At 36.0% G+C, this 21,714-nt stretch overlaps 1 protein-coding gene across 1 annotated transcript in view; it reads right to left on the bottom strand.

Annotated features, from left to right (window-relative positions):
- The window catches only part of LOC144435554 (uncharacterized), a 450,358-nt gene that overhangs the window by 349,572 nt on the left and 79,072 nt on the right, over positions 1–21,714 (bottom strand). Inside the window, exons 43-55 of the mRNA XM_078124141.1 lie at positions 18,057–18,176; positions 11,673–11,795; positions 11,056–11,178; positions 8,965–9,084; positions 6,905–7,027; positions 6,401–6,529; positions 5,761–5,877; positions 5,069–5,191; positions 4,116–4,238; positions 3,595–3,714; positions 3,088–3,210; positions 1,872–1,994; positions 1,185–1,307 (exon numbers count right to left, since the gene is read on the bottom strand). Of these exons, the coding sequence (XP_077980267.1) occupies positions 1,185–1,307; positions 1,872–1,994; positions 3,088–3,210; positions 3,595–3,714; positions 4,116–4,238; positions 5,069–5,191; positions 5,761–5,877; positions 6,401–6,529; positions 6,905–7,027; positions 8,965–9,084; positions 11,056–11,178; positions 11,673–11,795; positions 18,057–18,176 (1,590 nt within the window). The remainder of the gene's footprint in view (positions 1–1,184; positions 1,308–1,871; positions 1,995–3,087; positions 3,211–3,594; positions 3,715–4,115; positions 4,239–5,068; positions 5,192–5,760; positions 5,878–6,400; positions 6,530–6,904; positions 7,028–8,964; positions 9,085–11,055; positions 11,179–11,672; positions 11,796–18,056; positions 18,177–21,714) is intronic.

Raw genomic sequence — 21,714 nt, 5'->3', positions numbered from 1 at the left:
CAAACACTTTCAGTCTTAATATCATTGGATGACAAGGTGACCGTTGTACAATTTGACCGAGTATTTGCAAACATTCTGACAATTTCCTGTGCTCCCCTTACGTATAATCTGGTGATGACATACATCCTCTGACATTTCCTGTGAGCGTATTCGATACATCTATAATATGTATGTGAAAATGAGAGTTGTAAACTAGATGCCAGGAGGAGTGAAATGTTCAGGCTTATGAAAAATATTATGTATAAAGTAAATAAATTAAATAAATTTTCAATATGTTCACTTGCCTAACAATCTCTGTTGTTATCTTTCTGAAAAACACCACCGTTTGGCTGTTGCTATGGGCGTGGTCATGGTTGCTCATGATATCTGCATACATTTTTTGAATGTTTACTCACTTGCCTACCAGATGATGTTATTATTTGACCAAAATATACTGTCATTTGGTTGTTGCTAAGGGCGTGGTCATGGTTGCTAGGGCCAATTGTGTCAAAATATTTTGAAGAAAATCTACAGAATAACACTTCCAGAAACATCTCACCAAGTTTCAATCTCACTGACCAAGTACTTGTTGAGATAAATTTTTGACCAAAATTCACATTTTTACACCTAATTTGCATATCACTGATGAGACCATTATATGCTTAATATTTCTTCATCTATACACCGTGACCCCCAGATACATCCCACTAAATTTCAGCCCAATCTGCTGAGTAGTTTTGGAATTAAATATTTTTGACCAAAAAGACACATTTTTCGCTGTAATTTGCATATTACTGATGTCACGTTTTTTGACAAAAAAAATCACATTTTTTGACCCACAATGCACATCTCTGATGCGATTATTTTCATTTGAACAATTTCCCATCAACATGCCCTAAGTAATGTACACACACAGACATTTCACCATGCCTATAGCACTAGTGAACCTCAGTTCAGTTTTGCTAAAAATAGAACCACTGTCCATTACAATGTTACTTTATGGTACTGATGTGTTGTATGTTGTGTAACTAGGTGGGCAATTAATCAAAAACCTCACTCTGTCAATCTGTGGGCTCATTGTTTTAATATACATATAAAGTACTGTGCATATTTAACCTAATACAGATTAAACAGTTTATCACCCCAGTATCTCCACTAATATATATTGTCATGATCATAATTATAATAAAATAGTGAAAACTTACGTTGTTCACACCTTTCTCCAGAATAACATCCACTGCATGTACAATCATAGAGTGAACAGGAACCTTGCTGAGGTTGGCAATAACCACCATTCTGACATGGATTCGGCTGGCATTGATTTAAAACTGGAACAATCAAAACAGAAATGTATTAAAGAAAGTGTAAAATACTGGGATATTTGACTGCATAGACAGTTGAAATAGGCCGACTTTGCTATACAGTAGAACATACTGTCATGATGACTTAGATGCACACAGAAAAAATGTTTTGCATATGAAATGAATCATTATGCAAATAGCATATTTAATATGCTAGGTACAATTTTTGATTATTCTTAACATCTAAGCATTGACGGATATTTGACTGTCTTTGGTAAAACCAACTAAAAGTGTACATCACCATATGATGATTTATATGTACACAGAGTAACTGTTTTGCATACTGTGTAAAGTGTCAGTTGCATATGGAAAGGAATCAATATTCAAATTAGGTCAATTTTCAATTATAAGCTTACATGAAACAGTCATAGTTGACATCAAATGCAATAGACATAGATGTAGAGAAATAGAAAATTATCATAAACATAAAATATACGCAGATCAGATCATATATCCAACAGAAAGTACAAAAGGGATAGATTTCTCACATAGCAATTGAAATGGCATCAGTATGTAACCAGATAAACTTACATGTTTCACAGTTTGTTCCAGTATAACATCCCTGACACTGACAAGTGAAGTCTGTACAAGAGTTAGCAGCTGGCATGCAAATGCCACCATTTAGACAACGGTTTGGTGTACACTGATCAATACCTGTAACAAAATACATTGATATCATCACAATGAAACCAAATGATGAAATTCTTAATCATGAATAAAGTGTACTATAGTAATAAAACATGTACAATTCAGTCTCAGACTGGCAGTGGTTTCACACTATCACTAGTCATTATATACACTGACTGGCAGTGGTTTCACACTATCACTAGTCATTATACACACAGACTGGCAGTGGTTTCACACTATCACTAATCATTATACACACTGACTGGCAGTGGTTTCACACTATCACTAATCATTATACACACAGACTGGCAGTGGTTTCACTCTATCACTAGTCATTATACACACAGACTGGCAGTGGTTTCACACTATCACTAATCATTATACACACTGACTGGCAGTGGTTTCACACTATCACTAGTCATTATACATACTGACCGGCAGTGGTTTCACACTATCACTAGTCATTATACACACAGACTGGCAGTGGTTTCACATTATCACTAGTCATTATACACATAGACTGGCAGTGGTTTCACACTATCACTAGTCATTATACACATAGACTGGCAGTGGTTTCACATTATCACTAGTCATTATACACACAGACTGGCAGTGGTTTCACACTATCACTAGTCATTATACACACAGACTGGCACTATCACTAGTCATTATACACACTGACTGGCAGTGGTTTCACACTATCACTAGTCATTATACACACAGACTGGCACTATCACTAGTCATTATACACACTGACTGGCAGTGGTTTCACACTATCACTAGTCATTATACACACAGACTGGCACTATCACTAGTCATTATACACACTGACTGGCAGTGGTTTCACACTATCACTAGTCATTATACACACAGACTGGCACTATCACTAGTCATTATACACACTGACTGGCAGTGGTTTCACACTATCACTAGTCATTATACATACTGACTGGCAGTGGTTTCACATTATCACTAGTCATTATACACATAGACTGGCAGTGGATTCACACTATCACTAGTCATTATACACACTGACTGGCACTATCACTAGTCATTATACACATTTTCACTCCCTCCCTCCCCCTTTCAAACAGACAATTTAAATTATTTAAATACATACGTGTTTGACAATTCCCTCCTGTATAGCATGGATCACACTGGCATGTGTACTGAGTACAGGATCCTGGGAGGGCATTACACTGTCCGTTATTCTGACATGGATTCTGTTCACATGGATCTATGCCTGTACAGCAAATGGAAACATAGAAAACAAAACAGACATTGCCTAAACTGTGTGTCTCACACATATAAACGTATTTCTATCATTCATTGAATAGGTAAGAAGGATAACACTTCAGATATAGCAACTCATTTCATATAAAACAAAATGCAAACAAGGTTACCATAACACTTTGTTACCAGTAAAATCAATGAAGTCTATCATAAATACATGCATATTAATATTTAAATTCAGAATTTTTCAATTATTATAACTTTGACAATTTATTTCTCTTCACCATATTTGACCTTAAATTTCCAAACAAAACTGCAAATGACAGTCTTGTCATCATTAATATTCCTATTTGAAAATGAAATGACAGGTGCATGTACCATACTGAAAACTTACGTGTTTGACAAGTATCTCCAGTATAACAGTTCAGACAGAAGCAGGAATATAACACACATGATCCTTGTTGTTGGCAAAAACCACCATTCTGGCATGGATTAGGTTGGCATTGATTAATTCCTGCAGATCAGGAAAAAGAAAATGTTTGGATCTGTTTCTCTTCCATTTCTTTATGAGGCAACTTGAAAAGGCTGTCATATTTGATGACCAAATGATTATGAAGCTCTATACAATGGTACTTGACAAGATATCAAGTTCAATCTCATTTTCAACTGTACATCCTGACCTGTAATGACTGAATCCACATAATTGTTCAATTCATACTGCTATGACAACTTTTTCCATGCAAATTTTGACAGGGATATTTAAACATAAAAAATTTAAACATAACTTGGAATCCAAATCAGTTGAGATCTAAATAAGGCTACACTGATTATTGCTAGAGTTTAGTTGTTCATTTCTGTATTGAAATAAAATGAACTAATGTGGCAAATTGAAAAAGATATATTCTTCCAACTTACGTTGTTCACAAAAGTCACCAGTGTAACAGGATGGACACTGACATGTAAATTCAGTGCATGAACCAACATTTTGGACACACGTACCACCATTCAGACATCGGTTAGGTTGGCATGGATTCAACACTGAAATATGAATCAATTTCACACACAAGTCAGTCAGTCTGAAGTCAGTTGGGGAAAGTCAGTCAGTCAGTCAGGTGGGAAAGTCAGTCAGTCAGTCAGGTGGGAAAGTCAGTCAGTCAGGTGGGGAAAGTCAGTCAGTCAGTAGTCAGTCAGTTGGGGAAAGTCAAGAGTATAATTATGTTTACTTTCCTAGGTATTTGACAACAAAATGATTCTGTATATCAAACCTATTATGATTTACTCAGCTTCTGGATAAACAGTACCCTATTATGATTTACTTAGCTTCTGGATAAACAGTACCTTATTATGATTTACTTAGCTTTTGGATAAACAGTACCCTATTATGATTAAAGTGTACAGTTCGTTCTTCTTTTGAGAGAAGGGCATGTGATCTTCAGAGAGCACGTCTTTGTTCACATAGTCCCAAACATTTCAACTTACTCATTCATATTCTGAATTTTATGGCCATGTATAATTTGGTCATTATCATGAAGACCACAAAATCAAAGTGATGTGCATATATATGCATGCCCACTATAGTATCTTACATTTGTGCCAAGTTTGGTCACTTAATGAAATTGACTCATGCATTTCAGAGATGCATGTGGACAAGGACACATGGACAATCAGTATATATTTGCCCATTGAGGACTAAAAACCATCCTGTAATTTGATATACTGCCAATATCACAATACAGACTGAACTCCTTTTAAAGGACAGATAAATAATCTGAGTAATTTCAATATTTAAATATAGTCAAAATTATTTATAATTAAATTTTGTTGTGAATGATTCTGTGCCCTTTTCCTAACCACCTTGCCATACTTACATGTATCACAGGTAATGCCTGTGTAACATCCAGGACATCTACAATTGTAGGAAGTACAGGATCCTGGGAATGGCTCACATGTACCTCCATTACTACATGGATTGGGTGAACATTGGTCAATTCCTGTAAATGTTAAATATGAAATAACCATTTTAATCATATAATCACCATGATATACAACACTAACAAATGGATTTACTTGAGTGTGGTGACTTTTCAGACATGATCACTAAACTTTTCTGATTATTTGCTGATAATAGAATGCTTTCCAGAACAGAGAAAGTATTCCACTGCATATTTGTGGTACAACTATTCAATTATCCACAGAGATCTATACAATTCATTCTGATATATTTCTGATCAATTGCACAAAGCAAGACTGAAGCTAGAAGTGGATTTTTCAACATTTAGCCATCCATTGCCATGATCCCAACCCAAGATTGAACTTACCATGTAATGCCACTTTACTATAATTTTTCATCTCCTTATTTTATATGTCAGTTATTTTTTGAAAATCGATTCAACTTTTATACTCAAGTTCTACTTGTAATTCATATGTTTTGCTTTGCATTCATTATTTCATTCTTTACAATTGTTGTTTTATGTTTAATAAATACATATAAACCTTTTTGAAAAAGCCAAGTGAGGTATGAAACTACTGTGTAATTTGGACTCTACCAGCAATCACTTACTTGTTTGGCACTGCTGGCCTGTATAACAAGATAGACAAGTACATCTGTAGTCAGTGCATCCAAGTGCCTGACAGAATCCATTGTTTTGACACAGATTTGGTGAGCATGGATCCAAGACTACATAAAGAACATAATTCATGACATAGTTATCAGACTGGCTTGTGATACAAGTATTTCTGCTAAGGTTGAGGAAGCCAAAAAGAACAGAATTAGTTAGAGAAAACATGTAAGAATGGTACAGTATACAGTATACCATAAATTTGCTTGGATTCCCTGGTAAAAGTTTGGAGAACTGTTAAACTTAGCTGTTAGCTTTTGTATTAACCAGAAGCAATGAATGCAATATTACAAACAGAATGGATAAACAATTGATTGGAATATTATACAGTTCAGAGAATGTCCTGATTAGTTGTCCTCATTTTGATTAATTTGAATTTTAAAATTAATATATTTTGAGATCAAAATGAAGAATGACAGTAGAGTTCAATTCAAAGACAAGTAAGTATTACTGAGGATCTATCAGAGATACTATGGCTATAATTATCAATAAAGTCACAACAATGGATTTAGTCTGTGTCTATATTAGATTGCAAAAACAGATGTTGTCATCTCAGTACTTGACAATGTTTGTCACACTTACGAGTTGAACAAGAATCATCAGTGTAGCAGCCAGTACAGGTACAGGAGAATGCATCACAGTTTCCTGGTGCAGACAGCGATGTACAAAAACCACTATTCAAACATGGAGGTGGCTGACAAGGATTAATTACTGTAATAACAAACACATAAATGTTAGATTTTATCAAAACGTTATCATATATCACTGGTAAAAATAAAAAGAGGTCAAAACACAAAATTTGTGTAATACATACTTTTGTAAGAAACAACAGGTATGTCATGAAGATACAAAACATTACTGAGAACCTTCTCACAGACATGAACATTGTGGTATATTTTCACAGCATGTGTCTCTGAGTCTCTGAGTCTCTGTGTCTCTGTGTCTCTGTTGACAATTACATATAATACATTTGTATAATTATCTGTATCTTTTACATTTTCTTAATTTTTCTCTCAACCTCCCCAAGCTCCCAAATTTTCACATCAAGTTTCAAAACTCCATAAGCAAACTGAGTGCAATGCTTACATGTTTCACAGTATATGCCAGTATAACAGCCAGGACATGAGCAGGTAAACTGCGTACAAGACCCTGCTGACTGAACACACTGACCACCATTCAAACATCGGTTTGGTTGACATGGATCTTGTACTACAAAGAATGGAAACAGTCACATTAAATTCATTATGTGGAAGAGTTGGAGTTATGTCCATAGCTGGAGGATATTGCTAATTGGGCAAACTAAAAATGATTTAATATGAGACACCGACTTTGGGTAAACCTAGAAATTATCATTAACATCACGATCATAGTCTAAGAACAAATGTACATAAATATATAGTGAGTGTATTACATATATTGCTCAATTCATGATAGTATCACAAGTTAATTTATAATACAGCTCATCCATTTGTTGTGTTGTAATTGGTCAATACCTTGTCACACGGTATGACTCATTTTAATGTTGTTTCATACAAATGACATCCCTTGTCATCGGTTATCAAACTGTTTCTCACTCGGGTAAGACTTCAAAAAGTGTTAACTGGAGATATCATTGCACAAGTAATTTGCTTTCATGGAGTTGCAGACATTCTCCTACAGAAAATTCCAAATTTTTGCAATTGTCTGAAGAATAACTTGCCACCCTTATTTCAGGAAAGGATTTGAAACATAAGAGGACAATTCTCAAGACTACAGTGTCACATTTGAAACGGCCGTATTGAACGGTCAGTCTGTAGAAATCGTTGAGTGTTTCAAATATCTAGGTATGCAACTGGATCAAAAGCTAAATTTCACTGAAAACACTAACTGTATTGTTAAGAAGGCCATGCAGCGTATATTTTTACTGAGGAGGCTACGGAGTTTTGACATTTGTCAAAATGTTCTTGAGAAGGTATACAAGAGCCTTATAGAAAGTGTGCTAACTTTTAACATTACAGTGTGGTATGGCAACTTGAGTGTTAAAAATAGAACTAAACTGGCATGAGTTGTAAATTTGGCCGGGGAAAATAATTGGGAAGAAACAGAGTCAGCTCTACAACCTCTACAAACTCTCCGTCCGCAGGAAAGCCCAAGCTATTGTTAGTGATACCTCACATCCTTTGTATTCGAAGTTTGATTTGTTACCTTCAGGAAGACGATATAGAGTAAGAACATTTTTAAGAAATCATTTATACCAAGTGCAATAACCATACTGAACTCAGACCTGTGATTTTAAACTTATGACAATTTTTGTTTTAAAGATCTACACTGAATTCGAAGAATACTTTTATTGGAAGTTTGTAACTGTGTTTGTTACTGTAATTATTTTAGTGTGTATATGTATTTTATTGTAAGATTGTAACTGTGTTTGTGTTACTGTAATTATTTATAGTGTGTATATGTATTTTAATGTGCCTTTTATATTTTGGTGAAGGGAAAGGAAAATTTCCATAAATGGACAATAAAGTTATATTCTATTCTATTCTATTCTATATTTTAGAGAAGTAATATTGTGCTGCTGTTGGCCTATCTTTCCCATAGTTGAGCAAAACTCAAAGGCATAGTGTCTATGCAGGAGTCATGGCATACTGATAATGAATAAAAGCCAAAGAAATCAATGATGTTGTTCCACACTAAAAGCTATCAGCTATAATTTAGAAGGCTGTGTTACAAACACATACATTACCACTGAACTGACTTAAATGCAAAATTGATTTTTTTGAGTATTAAAAACTATTACCCTCTTGGCCATTCACCATGTGTATACTATGTAACTATTACCCTCTTGGCCATTCACCATGTGTATACTATGTAACTATTACCCTCTTGGCCATTCACCATGTGTATACTATGTATTACTATTACCCTCTTGGCCATTCACCATGTGTATACTATGTAACTATTACCCTCACGGCCACTCAACATGCATGTGTACACTATGTAACTACTAATTACTAGGAAGAAATGTATACACTGAAGTACCGCCATACATGTATTGTAACACTTTGAGAAATCCCTAGGACCACAAACATATTTTGTTTTAATCATATAAGGTCAAAGGTCATGATGCACATACTTAATTGTCATAATGTTTAAAGTAAACTTACATGTTTCACAATTCAGACCAGTGTAACATCCCGGACACTGGCATGTATAAGTGAAGCAGCCACTCTGTGGAATGCAGACACCGTTATTCTGGCAGGGGTTGGGATCACATTGGTCTATTCCTGCAACACATGACAGACAACAAAAAGGTTAGTTAAAGGGCTAATTTTCAATCCTGGGTCAGTGTCTTGACACTTCCCAATGTGTATCAAGCCAACACTTTTCAAATACAGTCCCCAAAACACAACTGTTTTCAAAAATACAGTAGCAGATTTCTTCCTGTACATTCATAATACTGTAGTCCAACATTAGGAGTAAATTGTATTATGAATAAATGAATAAATGAATAAATGAATTTATGAATAAATTGTAATACTCTCTAAAATGGCAGTATCATAGGTACTTTATGAGCTCTATGAGTGTGTTACACAGTCAAAGTCATCTAGCATAATGAGTGTCATCTTAATCCCTAGTGACCCCTATTTATATGCAGAGTAGGCCTTTGAGGAAACGTACAATATGTCAATTTTTTGAAAATGATTTCAGTTTCCACAAACTTGCAAACATATTAATTTTTGCATTTCTAACAGTGGGTTGAAATTAGGGGGTCAATGTATTTGTTTCCATGGTAATAATTCATAAAGGTAATCAAAAGTCATAAAATTGTGTTTACCACATTTTAACATTTTTCCAATTAACTCAATGTAAGACTTTAAAATATAACTTAATAGGGGATTATTTGCAAAGACTGCCATGGCAACACAAATAAACCTCTAGATTTGAGTACAGTTAAGGAGTAAAGTCCCTTTCTGAATGTCTAAAGAATCTTATCAGAGTCTTGTCAATTTTTATGATACTTTGCAGTTTGAAGGTTTTTTTATATGCAGAATTGGAAATACAAATAAATTGTTAGGTCACTGCACTCATTTTCATATTACAGCAAACAGAGTATGCTTTTGTGGAAAGAAAGACCAAGTACCAAGTTAAAAACAGATTTAAAGCCGTTTTGAAATAATTGTTGATAACTTAGGGAGTCTAAAATATGTGAACATGAAAGATATGATTATCGTTCAAATTTTTTGAATGGTAAAAAGATTAAATCTTAAGGTATAAAAAAAACTTTGAACAAATGAGTAACCTACCAATTGAACCACTTCATACGAGAGAAATGCCCCCCCCCCTCCAAACCCCTTCCAAGTTTGTCATTACTATTCAACATTACACTGCACTTGCTAAATTTATATAATGTCAACTTTCCATCAGTTAGCCTAAGGAGGCCAAAAATACCAATGGAACAGCTTTTTAAAGAAATTACAGATTTTCAATATGCGCAGATGAAATGCACACACAAATACTTCTCCTTAGAGATAACTGACATGTTTTGATATATGTGTACCATATTTTTTCCAAGTACAACCCCACTATCAGATAACAAAGAACATTATGGAAAGACCTGTATGGTCTTATATGTAAATAGCCAATAAATTCACATAATCAAACTATCACTATTTATACAAACTTTTACAAAGTATTCTTTTTAAAATAATTTAAATTACTCTTTTTTATTACTGCCCAATAAAATTATATAATTAATAAAAAAATAATTTCCCATGATAACTATGAAAATATCAAATAATTAATCTTGATATTTTTCAGTGATTAAAACTGGTACATGGTCTACTGCTCAGTAACACAAGTAAAAGACAATGACTTTTTTAATTGTATTATTTTCCAATGGAACCACACTTAGCTAGCCCTTCTCTCTTGGTCACTTTTACAGTATACCCATTGTATTATGTGATGATTCACATCATTTATTACAGTATGATATGCAAACACAGCAGTTTTTTCTATGTACACATTTTGGAAGTTTAATAACTTGGTCAATGCTTTGGCATTATTGGTTTGCACTGTAGTCATTGGAACAAGTAACAGTAAACATAACAGTGTACATGTACATGGGATTTTAATCAGATTGTCATTGTAGGTGCTTCAATCACTTGACAAATACAATCTAACTGTCTAGGTTGTAAAGTACTCACAAATTGGACACAACTCATTTCTTGAGGTATAATGGAAACTGATCAACTTACTTGTTTCACAATTACTGCCTGTAAAACATTGCTGACAAAAGCACTCATAATCAGTACAGGAGCCTTGACGTTGAGAACAAAATCCTCCATTTTGACAAGGGTTTATTTGGCATGGATTTTGAGCTGAAATAAAGGAGTACAAAAGATATCACTTTGAATTCAAATACTGAATAGCCATTATCTATCTGATGGTGAATTTATTAATTCGCACATATCTATACAGTGCAAACAGGGATATATTAAATGATCAATGCAGACCCATTTGACAAGTTGATGTCGTTGTTTGACTTGACAAATAACAGCATTTTTACTGCTGAATACAGCTATGGGAATGAGCAAAGGATTTTGTTTACATCAATATAGCTATAAGACTTCCTAGTTGAATTACCAAATTTATATATTGGGCTAAATTCAACATTAAATGTTAGCCAGACACAATTCAGTATATTTCTGTTTATACATGGAAATGAAGTCATTTCATTATTAACATCATGAACAACTGGAAAGAAAACCTGAATTTAAACTATTGTCTTTTGGTCACCAAATAACAACAAACAAGATACAAACCAAATATTACCAAAACTTTGTAAGTTGCTTTTTTGAAAAGAAATACTGACCTGTCTCACAGCGATCTCCAGTAAAACAGCCTACACATGAACAGGTGTAACTTTGACAAGTTTGGGTGTCTGGAATACAAGCCCCTCCATTCAGACATGGATTGCCATCACATGGATTTACACCTAGGACAAAACACATCATACCATTCAGTACAGAAAACACACCACACCATTCAATACAGAAAACACACCACATCATTCAATACAGAAAACACACCACATCATTCAGTACAGAAAACACACCACATCATACAGTACAGAAAACACACCACACCATACAGTACAGAAAACACACCACACCATACAATACAGAAAACACACCACATCATTCAGTACAGAAAACACACCACATCATTCAATACAGAAAACACACCACACTATACAGTACAGAAAACACACCACACCATACAGTACAGAAAACACACCACATCATACAGTACAGAAAACACACCACATCATTCAGTACAGAAAACACACCACATCATTCAATACAGAAAACACACCACATCATTCAATACAGAAAACACACCACACCATACAGTACAGAAAACACACCACATCATTCAATACAGAAAACACACCACATCATTCAATACAGAAAACATACCACATCATACAGTACAGAAAACACACCACATCATTCAATACAGAAAACACACCACATCATACAGTACAGAAAACACACCACACCATACAGTACAGAAAACACACCACATCATTCAGTACAGAAAACACACCACATCATTCAGTACAGAAAACACACCACATCATTCAGTACAGAAAACACACCACATCATTCAATACAGAAAACACACCACATCATACAGTACAGAAAACACACCACACCATACAGTACAGAAAACACACCACACCATACAGTACAGAAAACACACCACACCATACAATACAGAAAACACACCACATCATTCAGTACAGAAAACACACCACATCATTCAATACAGAAAACACACCACACTATACAGTACAGAAAACACACCACACCATACAGTACAGAAAACACACCACATCATACAGTACAGAAAACACACCACATCATTCAGTACAGAAAACACACCACATCATTCAATACAGAAAACACACCACATCATTCAATACAGAAAACACACCACACCATACAGTACAGAAAACACACCACATCATTCAATACAGAAAACACACCACATCATTCAATACAGAAAACATACCACATCATACAGTACAGAAAACACACCACATCATTCAATACAGAAAACACACCACATCATACAGTACAGAAAACACACCACACCATACAGTACAGAAAACACACCACATCATTCAGTACAGAAAACACACCACATCATTCAGTACAGAAAACACACCACATCATTCAGTACAGAAAACACACCACATCATTCAATACAGAAAACACACCACATCATACAGTACAGAAAACACACCACACCATACAGTACAGAAAACACACCACATCATTCAGTACAGAAAACACACCACATCATTCAATACAGAAAACAGTACACCACATCATTCAGTACAGAAAACACACCACATCATTCAGTACAGAAAACACACCACATCATTCAGTACAGAAAACACATCATACATACAGTACAGAAAACACACCACATCATTCAATACAGAAAACACACCACATCATTCAATACTGTAACAGAAAACACACCACATCATTCAGTACAGAAAACACACCACACCATACAGTACAGAAAACACACCACATCATTCAGTACAGAAAACACACCACATCATTCAGTACAGAAAACACACCACACCATTCAGTACAGAAAACACACCACATCATTCAATACAGAAAACACACCACATCATACAGTACAGAAAACACACCACACCATACAGTACAGAAAACACACCACATCATTCAGTACAGAAAACACACCACACCGTACAGTACAGAAAACACACCACACCATACAGTACAGAAAACACACCACACCATACAGTACAGAAAACACACCACATCATACAGTACAGAAAACACACCACACCATACAGTACAGAAAACACACCACACCATACAGTACAGAAAACACACCACACCATACAGTACAGAAAACACACCACACCATACAGTACAGAAAACACACCACACCATACAGTACAGAAAACACACCACATCATTCAATACAGAAAACACACATCATACAGTACAGAAAACACACCACACCATACAGTACAGAAAACACACCACATCATTCAGTACAGAAAACACACCACATCATTCAATACAGAAAACAGTACACCACATCATTCAGTACAGAAAACACACCACATCATTCAGTACAGAAAACACACCACATCATTCAGTACAGAAAACACATCATACATACAGTACAGAAAACACACCACATCATTCAATACAGAAAACACACCACATCATTCAATACTGTAACAGAAAACACACCACATCATTCAGTACAGAAAACACACCACACCATTCAGTACAGAAAACACACCACATCATTCAATACAGAAAACACACCACATCATACAGTACAGAAAACACACCACACCATACAGTACAGAAAACACACCACATCATTCAGTACAGAAAACACACCACACCGTACAGTACAGAAAACACACCACACCATACAGTACAGAAAACACACCACACCATACAGTACAGAAAACACACCACATCATACAGTACAGAAAACACACCACACCATACAGTACAGAAAACACACCACACCATACAGTACAGAAAACACACCACACCATACAGTACAGAAAACACACCACACCATACAGTACAGAAAACACACCACACCATACAGTACAGAAAACACACCACATCATTCAATACAGAAAACACACATCATACAGTACAGAAAACACACCACACCATACAGTACAGAAAACACACCACATCATTCAGTACAGAAAACACACCACATCATTCAATACAGAAAACAGTACACCACATCATTCAGTACAGAAAACACACCACATCATTCAGTACAGAAAACACACCACATCATTCAGTACAGAAAACACATCATACATACAGTACAGAAAACACACCACATCATTCAATACAGAAAACACACCACATCATTCAATACTGTAACAGAAAACACACCACATCATTCAGTACAGAAAACACACCACACTATACAGTACAGAAAACACACCACATCATTCAGTACAGAAAACACACCACATCATTCAGTACAGAAAACACACCACATCATTCAATACAGAAAACACACCACATCATTCAGTACAGAAAACACACCACATCATTCAGTACAGAAAACACACCACATCATTCAGTACAGAAAACACACCACATCATTCAATACAGAAAACACACCACATCATTCAGTACAGAAAACACACCACATCATTCAATACAGAAAACACACCACATCATTCAGTACAGAAAACACACCACATCATTCAGTACAGAAACACACCACATCATACAGTACAGAAAACACACCACATCATTCAGTACAGAAAACACACCACATCATTCAGTACAGACAATATATTTCATGTATTGTTAATGTGTGTATATGTATATGTATAATATGGGACTATTTTGTGTCATATTATGTTAAATTTTATTGATGAATTCTTTGACAAAAAATAATACTAATATCTGAATAATCGAAACCTACTTTCATAAGACTGCTATGGACAGAGTAATACCAACCACTTTCATAAAACTATTTAAGGACAGAGTAACACCAACCACTTTCATAAGACTGTTAAGAACAGAGCAACACCAACCACTTTCATAAAACTGTTAAGGACAGAGCAATACCAACCACTTTCATAAAACTGTTAAGGACAGAGTAATACCAACTACTTTCATAAGACTGTTAAGGACAGAGCAATACCAACCACTTTCATAAGACTGTTTAAGGACAGAGTAATACCAACCACTTTCATAAGACTGTTAAGGACAGAGTAATACCAACCACTTTCATAAGACTGTTAAGGACAGAGCAACACCAACCACTTTCATAAAACTGTTAAGGACAGAGCAATACCAACAACTTTCATAAAACTGTTAAGGACAGAGTAATACCAACTACTTTCATAAGACTGTTAAGGACAGAGCAATACCAACCACTTTCATAAGACTGTTTAAGGACAGAGTAATACCAACCACTTTCATAAGACTGTTAAGGACAGAGTAATACCAACCACTTTCATAAGACTGTTTAAGGACAGAGTAATACCAACCACTTTCATAAGACTGTTAAGGACAGAGTAATACCAACAACTTTCATAAGACTGTTAAGGACAGAGCAACACCAACCACTTTCATAAGACTGTTAAGGACAGAGCAATACCAACCACTTTCATAAGACTGTTTAAGGACAGAGCAACACCAACCACTTTCATAAGACTGTTAAGGACAGAGCAACACCAACCACTTTCATAAGACTGTTAAGGACAGAGCAATACCAACCACTTTCATAAGACTGTTAAGGACAGAGTAATACCAACAACTTTCATAAGACTGTTAAGGACAGAGTAACACCAACCACTTTCATAAGACTGTTAAGGACAGAGCAATACCAACCACTTTCATAAAACTGTTAAGGACAGAGCAATACCAACCACTTTCATAAGACTGTTAAGGACAGAGCAATACCAACCACTTTCATAAGACTGTTAAGGACAGAGTAATACCAACCACTTTCATAAGACTGTTTAAGGACAGAGTAATACCAACCACTTTCATAAAACTGTTAAGGACAGAGTAATACCAACCACTTTCATAAAACTGTTAAGGACAGAGTAACACCAAAAACTTTCATAAGACCACTGAGGACAGAGTAATACCAACCACTTTCATAAGACTGTTAAGGACAGAGTAATACCAACCACTTTCATAAAACTGTTAAGGACAGAGTAATACCAACCACTTTCATAAGACTGTTAAGGACAGAGTAATACCAACTACTTTCATAAGACTGTTAAGGACAGAGTAATACCAACCACTTTCATAAGACTGTTAAGGACAGAGTAATACCAACCACTTTCATAAGACTGTTAAGGACAGAGTAATACCAACCACTTTCATAAGACTGTTAAGGACAGAGCAACACCAACCACTTTCATAAGACTGTTAAGGACAGAGTAATACCAACCACTTTCATAAGACTGTTAAGGACAGAGTAATACCAACCACTTTCATAAGACTGTTAAGGACAGAGCAACACCAACCACTTTCATATTAAGACTGTTAAGGACAGAGTAATACCAACTACTTTCACAAGACTGTTAAGGACAGAGCAACACCAACTACTTTCATAAGACCACTGAGGACAGACTGACACAAAGTATCTTACAGTCAATCTTTCATCCTGTTCACAGAGCATCATCAAGTCAGTCAATTCCAACCCATATCAAATTTTCCTCATAGTGACACTATCATAAGATGAGTGTCACTATGACAACATGGCACAAATGGTGAAAGGAACAAATGAAGAGATATTGGGTAACAAAACGAAACTATTGTTGTTATTGTTGATATATACTATGGAAATCAAGCTACAGAAAAACTAAGATAGACACAAACTAAAATTGTTGCTGATATACTATGGAAATCAAGCTATAGGCAAACTAAGATAGACACAAACTAAAATTATTGTTGATATATTACTATGGAAACCAAGCTATAGGCAAACTAAGATAGACACAAACTAAAATTATTGTTGATATACTACTATGGAAATCAAGCTATAGGCAAACTAAGATAGACACAAACTAAAACTATTGTTGATGTACTACTATGGAAATCAAGCTATAGGCAAACTAAGATAGACACAAACTAAAATTATTGTTGATATACTACTATGGAAATCAAGCTATAGGCAAACTAAGATAGACACAAACTAAAACTATTGTTGATGTACTACTATGGAAATCAAGCTATAGGCAAACTAAAATATACACAAACTAAAACAACAGAGCAACACCAACCACTTTCATAAAACCATTGTGGACAGAGCAATACCAACCACTTTCATAAAACTATAGTTGATGTACTACTATGGAAATCAGGCTATAGGCAAACTAAGATAGGCACAAACTAAAACTATTGTTGATATACTACTTTGAAAATCAGGCTATAGGCAAACTGAATGAGGTTGAACATGCTGCCACATTAGGAAAACTTGCTATCAGAGATGTCACCCTACAGTGAGTGTAATAAGACCAACATACATTTCTAACCATATACTTTGTGTCTATCTTAGCTCACCTATGGCTTGATTTCCGAAGTAAGTTATAAGGATGCTTGTTAGCAGATAATGTTTGGTATTCCCTGATTAGTTGACTCTGTAACACTAATAGTACTTGTATATACGAATTCTAACTTACGACTGGCACATGTAGGTCCATCCCAACATGGATCTTGGCAAGTACATACATACAATGTACAGGAAGTTTGTGCACAGATGCCAGAATTGAGGCAAGGATTGGGGCTGCATGGGTTTAGTACTGCAACATAACAAAACAAAACAATAGTTAGTGTTGCAATTGTTCATGGACTCTGAATACATCACACTTAATTGTAACACAGACCAGACTATCATAGAGACAGTTAGAATTTCACACAGACCAGACTATCACAGTGACAGTCAGAATTTCACACAGACCAGACTATCACAGTGACAGTCAGAATTTCACACAGACCAGACTATCACAGTGACAGTCAGAATTTCACACAGACCAGACTATCACAGTGACAGTCAGAATTTCATTCAGACCAGACTATCACAGTGACAGTCAGAATTTCATTCAGACCAGACTATCACAGTGACAGTCAGAATTTCACACAGACCAGACTATCACAGTGACAGTCAGAATTTCACACAGACCAGACTATCACAGTGACAGTTAGAATTTCACACAGACCAGACTATCACAGTGACAGTTAGAATTTCATTCAGACCAGACTATCACAGTGACAGTCAGAATTTCACACAGACCAGACTATCACAGTGACAGTTAGAATTTCACACAGACCAGACTATCACAGTGACAGTCAGAATTTCATTCAGACCAGACTATCACAGTGACAGTTAGAATTTCATTCAGACCAGACTATCACAGTGACAGTCCGAATTTCACACAGACCAGACTATCACAGTGACAGTTAGAATTTCATTCAGACCAGACTATCACAGTGACAGTCAGAATTTCATTCAGACCAGACTATCACAGTGACAGTCAGAATTTCACACAGACCAGACTATCACAGTGACAGTTAGAATTTCACACAGACCAGACTATCACAGTGACAGTTAGAATTTCATTCAGACCAGACTATCACAGTGACAGTTAGAATTTCATTCAGACCAGACTATCACAGTGACAGTCAGAATTTCACACAGACCAGACTATCACAGTGACAGTTAGAATTTCACACAGACCAGACTATCACAGTGACAGTCAGAATTTCATTCAGACCAGACTATCACAGTGACAGTTAGAATTTCATTCAGACCAGACTATCACAGTGACAGTCAGAATTTCACACAGACCAGACTATCACAGTGACAGTCAGAATTTCATTCAGACCAGACTATCACAGTGACAGTTAGAATTTCATTCAGACCAGACTATCACAGTGACAGTTAGAATTTCATTCAGACCAGACTATCACAGTGACAGTCAGAATTTCACACAGACCAGACTATCACAGTGACAGTTAGAATTTCACACAGACCAGACTATCACAGTGACAGTTAGAATTTCACACAGACCAGACTATCACAGTGACAGTTAGAATTTCATTCAGACCAGACTATCACAGTGACAGTTAGAATTTCATTCAGACCAGACTATCACAGTGACAGTCAGAATTTCACACAGACCAGACTATCACAGTGACAGTTAGAATTTCACACAGACCAGACTATCACAGTGACAGTCAGAATTTCATTCAGACCAGACTATCACAGTGACAGTTAGAATTTCATTCAGACCAGACTATCACAGTGACAGTCAGAATTTCACACAGACCAGACTATCACAGTGACAGTCAGAATTTCATTCAGACCAGACTATCACAGTGACAGTTAGAATTTCATTCAGACCAGACTATCACAGTGACAGTTAGAATTTCATTCAGACCAGACTATCACAGTGACAGTCAGAATTTCACACAGACCAGACTATCACAGTGACAGTTAGAATTTCATTCAGACCTGACTATCACAGTGACAGTCAGAATTTCACACAGACCAGACTATCACAGTGACAGTTAGAATTTCATTCAGACCAGACTATCACAGTGACAGTCAGAATTTCACACAGACCAGACTATCACAGTGACAGTTAGAATTTCATTCAGACCTGACTATCACAGTGACAGTCAGAATTTCACACAGACCAGACTATCACAGTGACAGTCAGAATTTCACACAGACCAGACTATCACAGTGACAGTTAGAATTTCATTCAGACCAGACTATCACAGTGACAGTTAGAATTTCATTCAGACCAGACTATCACAGTGACAGTCAGAATTTCATTCAGACCAGACTATCACAGTGACAGTCAGAATTTCATTCAGACCAGACTATCACAGTGACAGTTAGAATTTCATTCAGACCAGACTATCACAGTGACAGTCAGAATTTCACACAGACCAGACTATCACAGTGACAGTCAGAATTTCATTCAGACCAGACTATCACAGTGACAGTTAGAATTTCATTCAGACCAGACTATCACAGTGACAGTCAGAATTTCACACAGACCAGACTATCACAGTGACAGTTAGAATTTCATTCAGACCAGACTATCACAGTGACAGTCAGAATTTCACACAGACCAGACTATCACAGTGACAGTCAGAATTTCACACAGACCAGACTATCACAGTGACAGTTAGAATTTCATTCAGACCAGACTATCACAGTGACAGTTAGAATTTCATTCAGACCAGACTATCACAGTGACAGTCAGAATTTCACACAGACCAGACTATCACAGTGACAGTCAGAATTTCACACAGACCAGACTATCACAGTGACAGTCAGAATTTCATTCAGACCAGATTATCACAGTGACAGTTAGAATTTCATTCAGACCAGACTATCACAGTGACAGTCAGAATTTCACACAGACCAGACTATCACAGTGACAGTCAGAATTTCACACAGACCAGACTATCACAGTGACAGTCAGAATTTCATTCAGACCAGACTATCACAGTGACAGTCAGAATTTCACACAGACCAGACTATCACAGTGACAGTCAGAATTTCATTCAGACCAGACTATCACAGTGACAGTTAGAATTTCACACAGAACAGACTATCACAGTGACAGTCAGAATTTCATTCAGACCAGACTATCACAGTGACAGTTAGAATTTCATTCAGACCAGACTATCACAGTGACAGTTAGAATTTCACACAGACCAGACTATCACAGTGACAGTTAGAATTTCATTCAGACCAGACTATCATAGAGACAGTTAGAATTTCACACAGACCAGACTATCACAGTGACAGTTAGAATTTCACACAGACCAGACTATCACATCAGTGACAGTTAGAATTTCATTCAGACCAGACTATCATAGAGACAGTTAGAATTTCACACAGAACAGACTATCACAGTGACAGTCAGAATTTCACACAGAACAGACTATCACAGTGACAGTCAGAATTTCACACAGAACAGACTATCACAGTGACAGTCAGAATTTCATTCAGACCAGACTATCATAGAGACAGTTAGAATTTCATTCAGACCAGACTATCACAGTGACAGTCAGAATTTCACACAGAACAGACTATCACAGTGACAGTCAGAATTTCACACAGACCAGACTATCACAGTGACAGTTAGAATTTCATTCAGACCAGACTATCACAGTGACAGTTAGAATTTCATTCAGACCAGACTATCACAGTGACAGTCAGAATTTCACACAGACCAGACTATCACAGTGACAGTCAGAATTTCATTCAGACCAGACTATCACAGTGACAGTCAGAATTTCACACAGACCAGACTATCA

Source organism: Glandiceps talaboti, chromosome 5, assembly GCF_964340395.1.
Source record: "Glandiceps talaboti chromosome 5, keGlaTala1.1, whole genome shotgun sequence".
Classification (NCBI taxonomy): Eukaryota; Metazoa; Hemichordata; class Enteropneusta; family Spengelidae; genus Glandiceps; species Glandiceps talaboti.
This window is presented reverse-complemented; position numbering and strand designations above follow the sequence as displayed.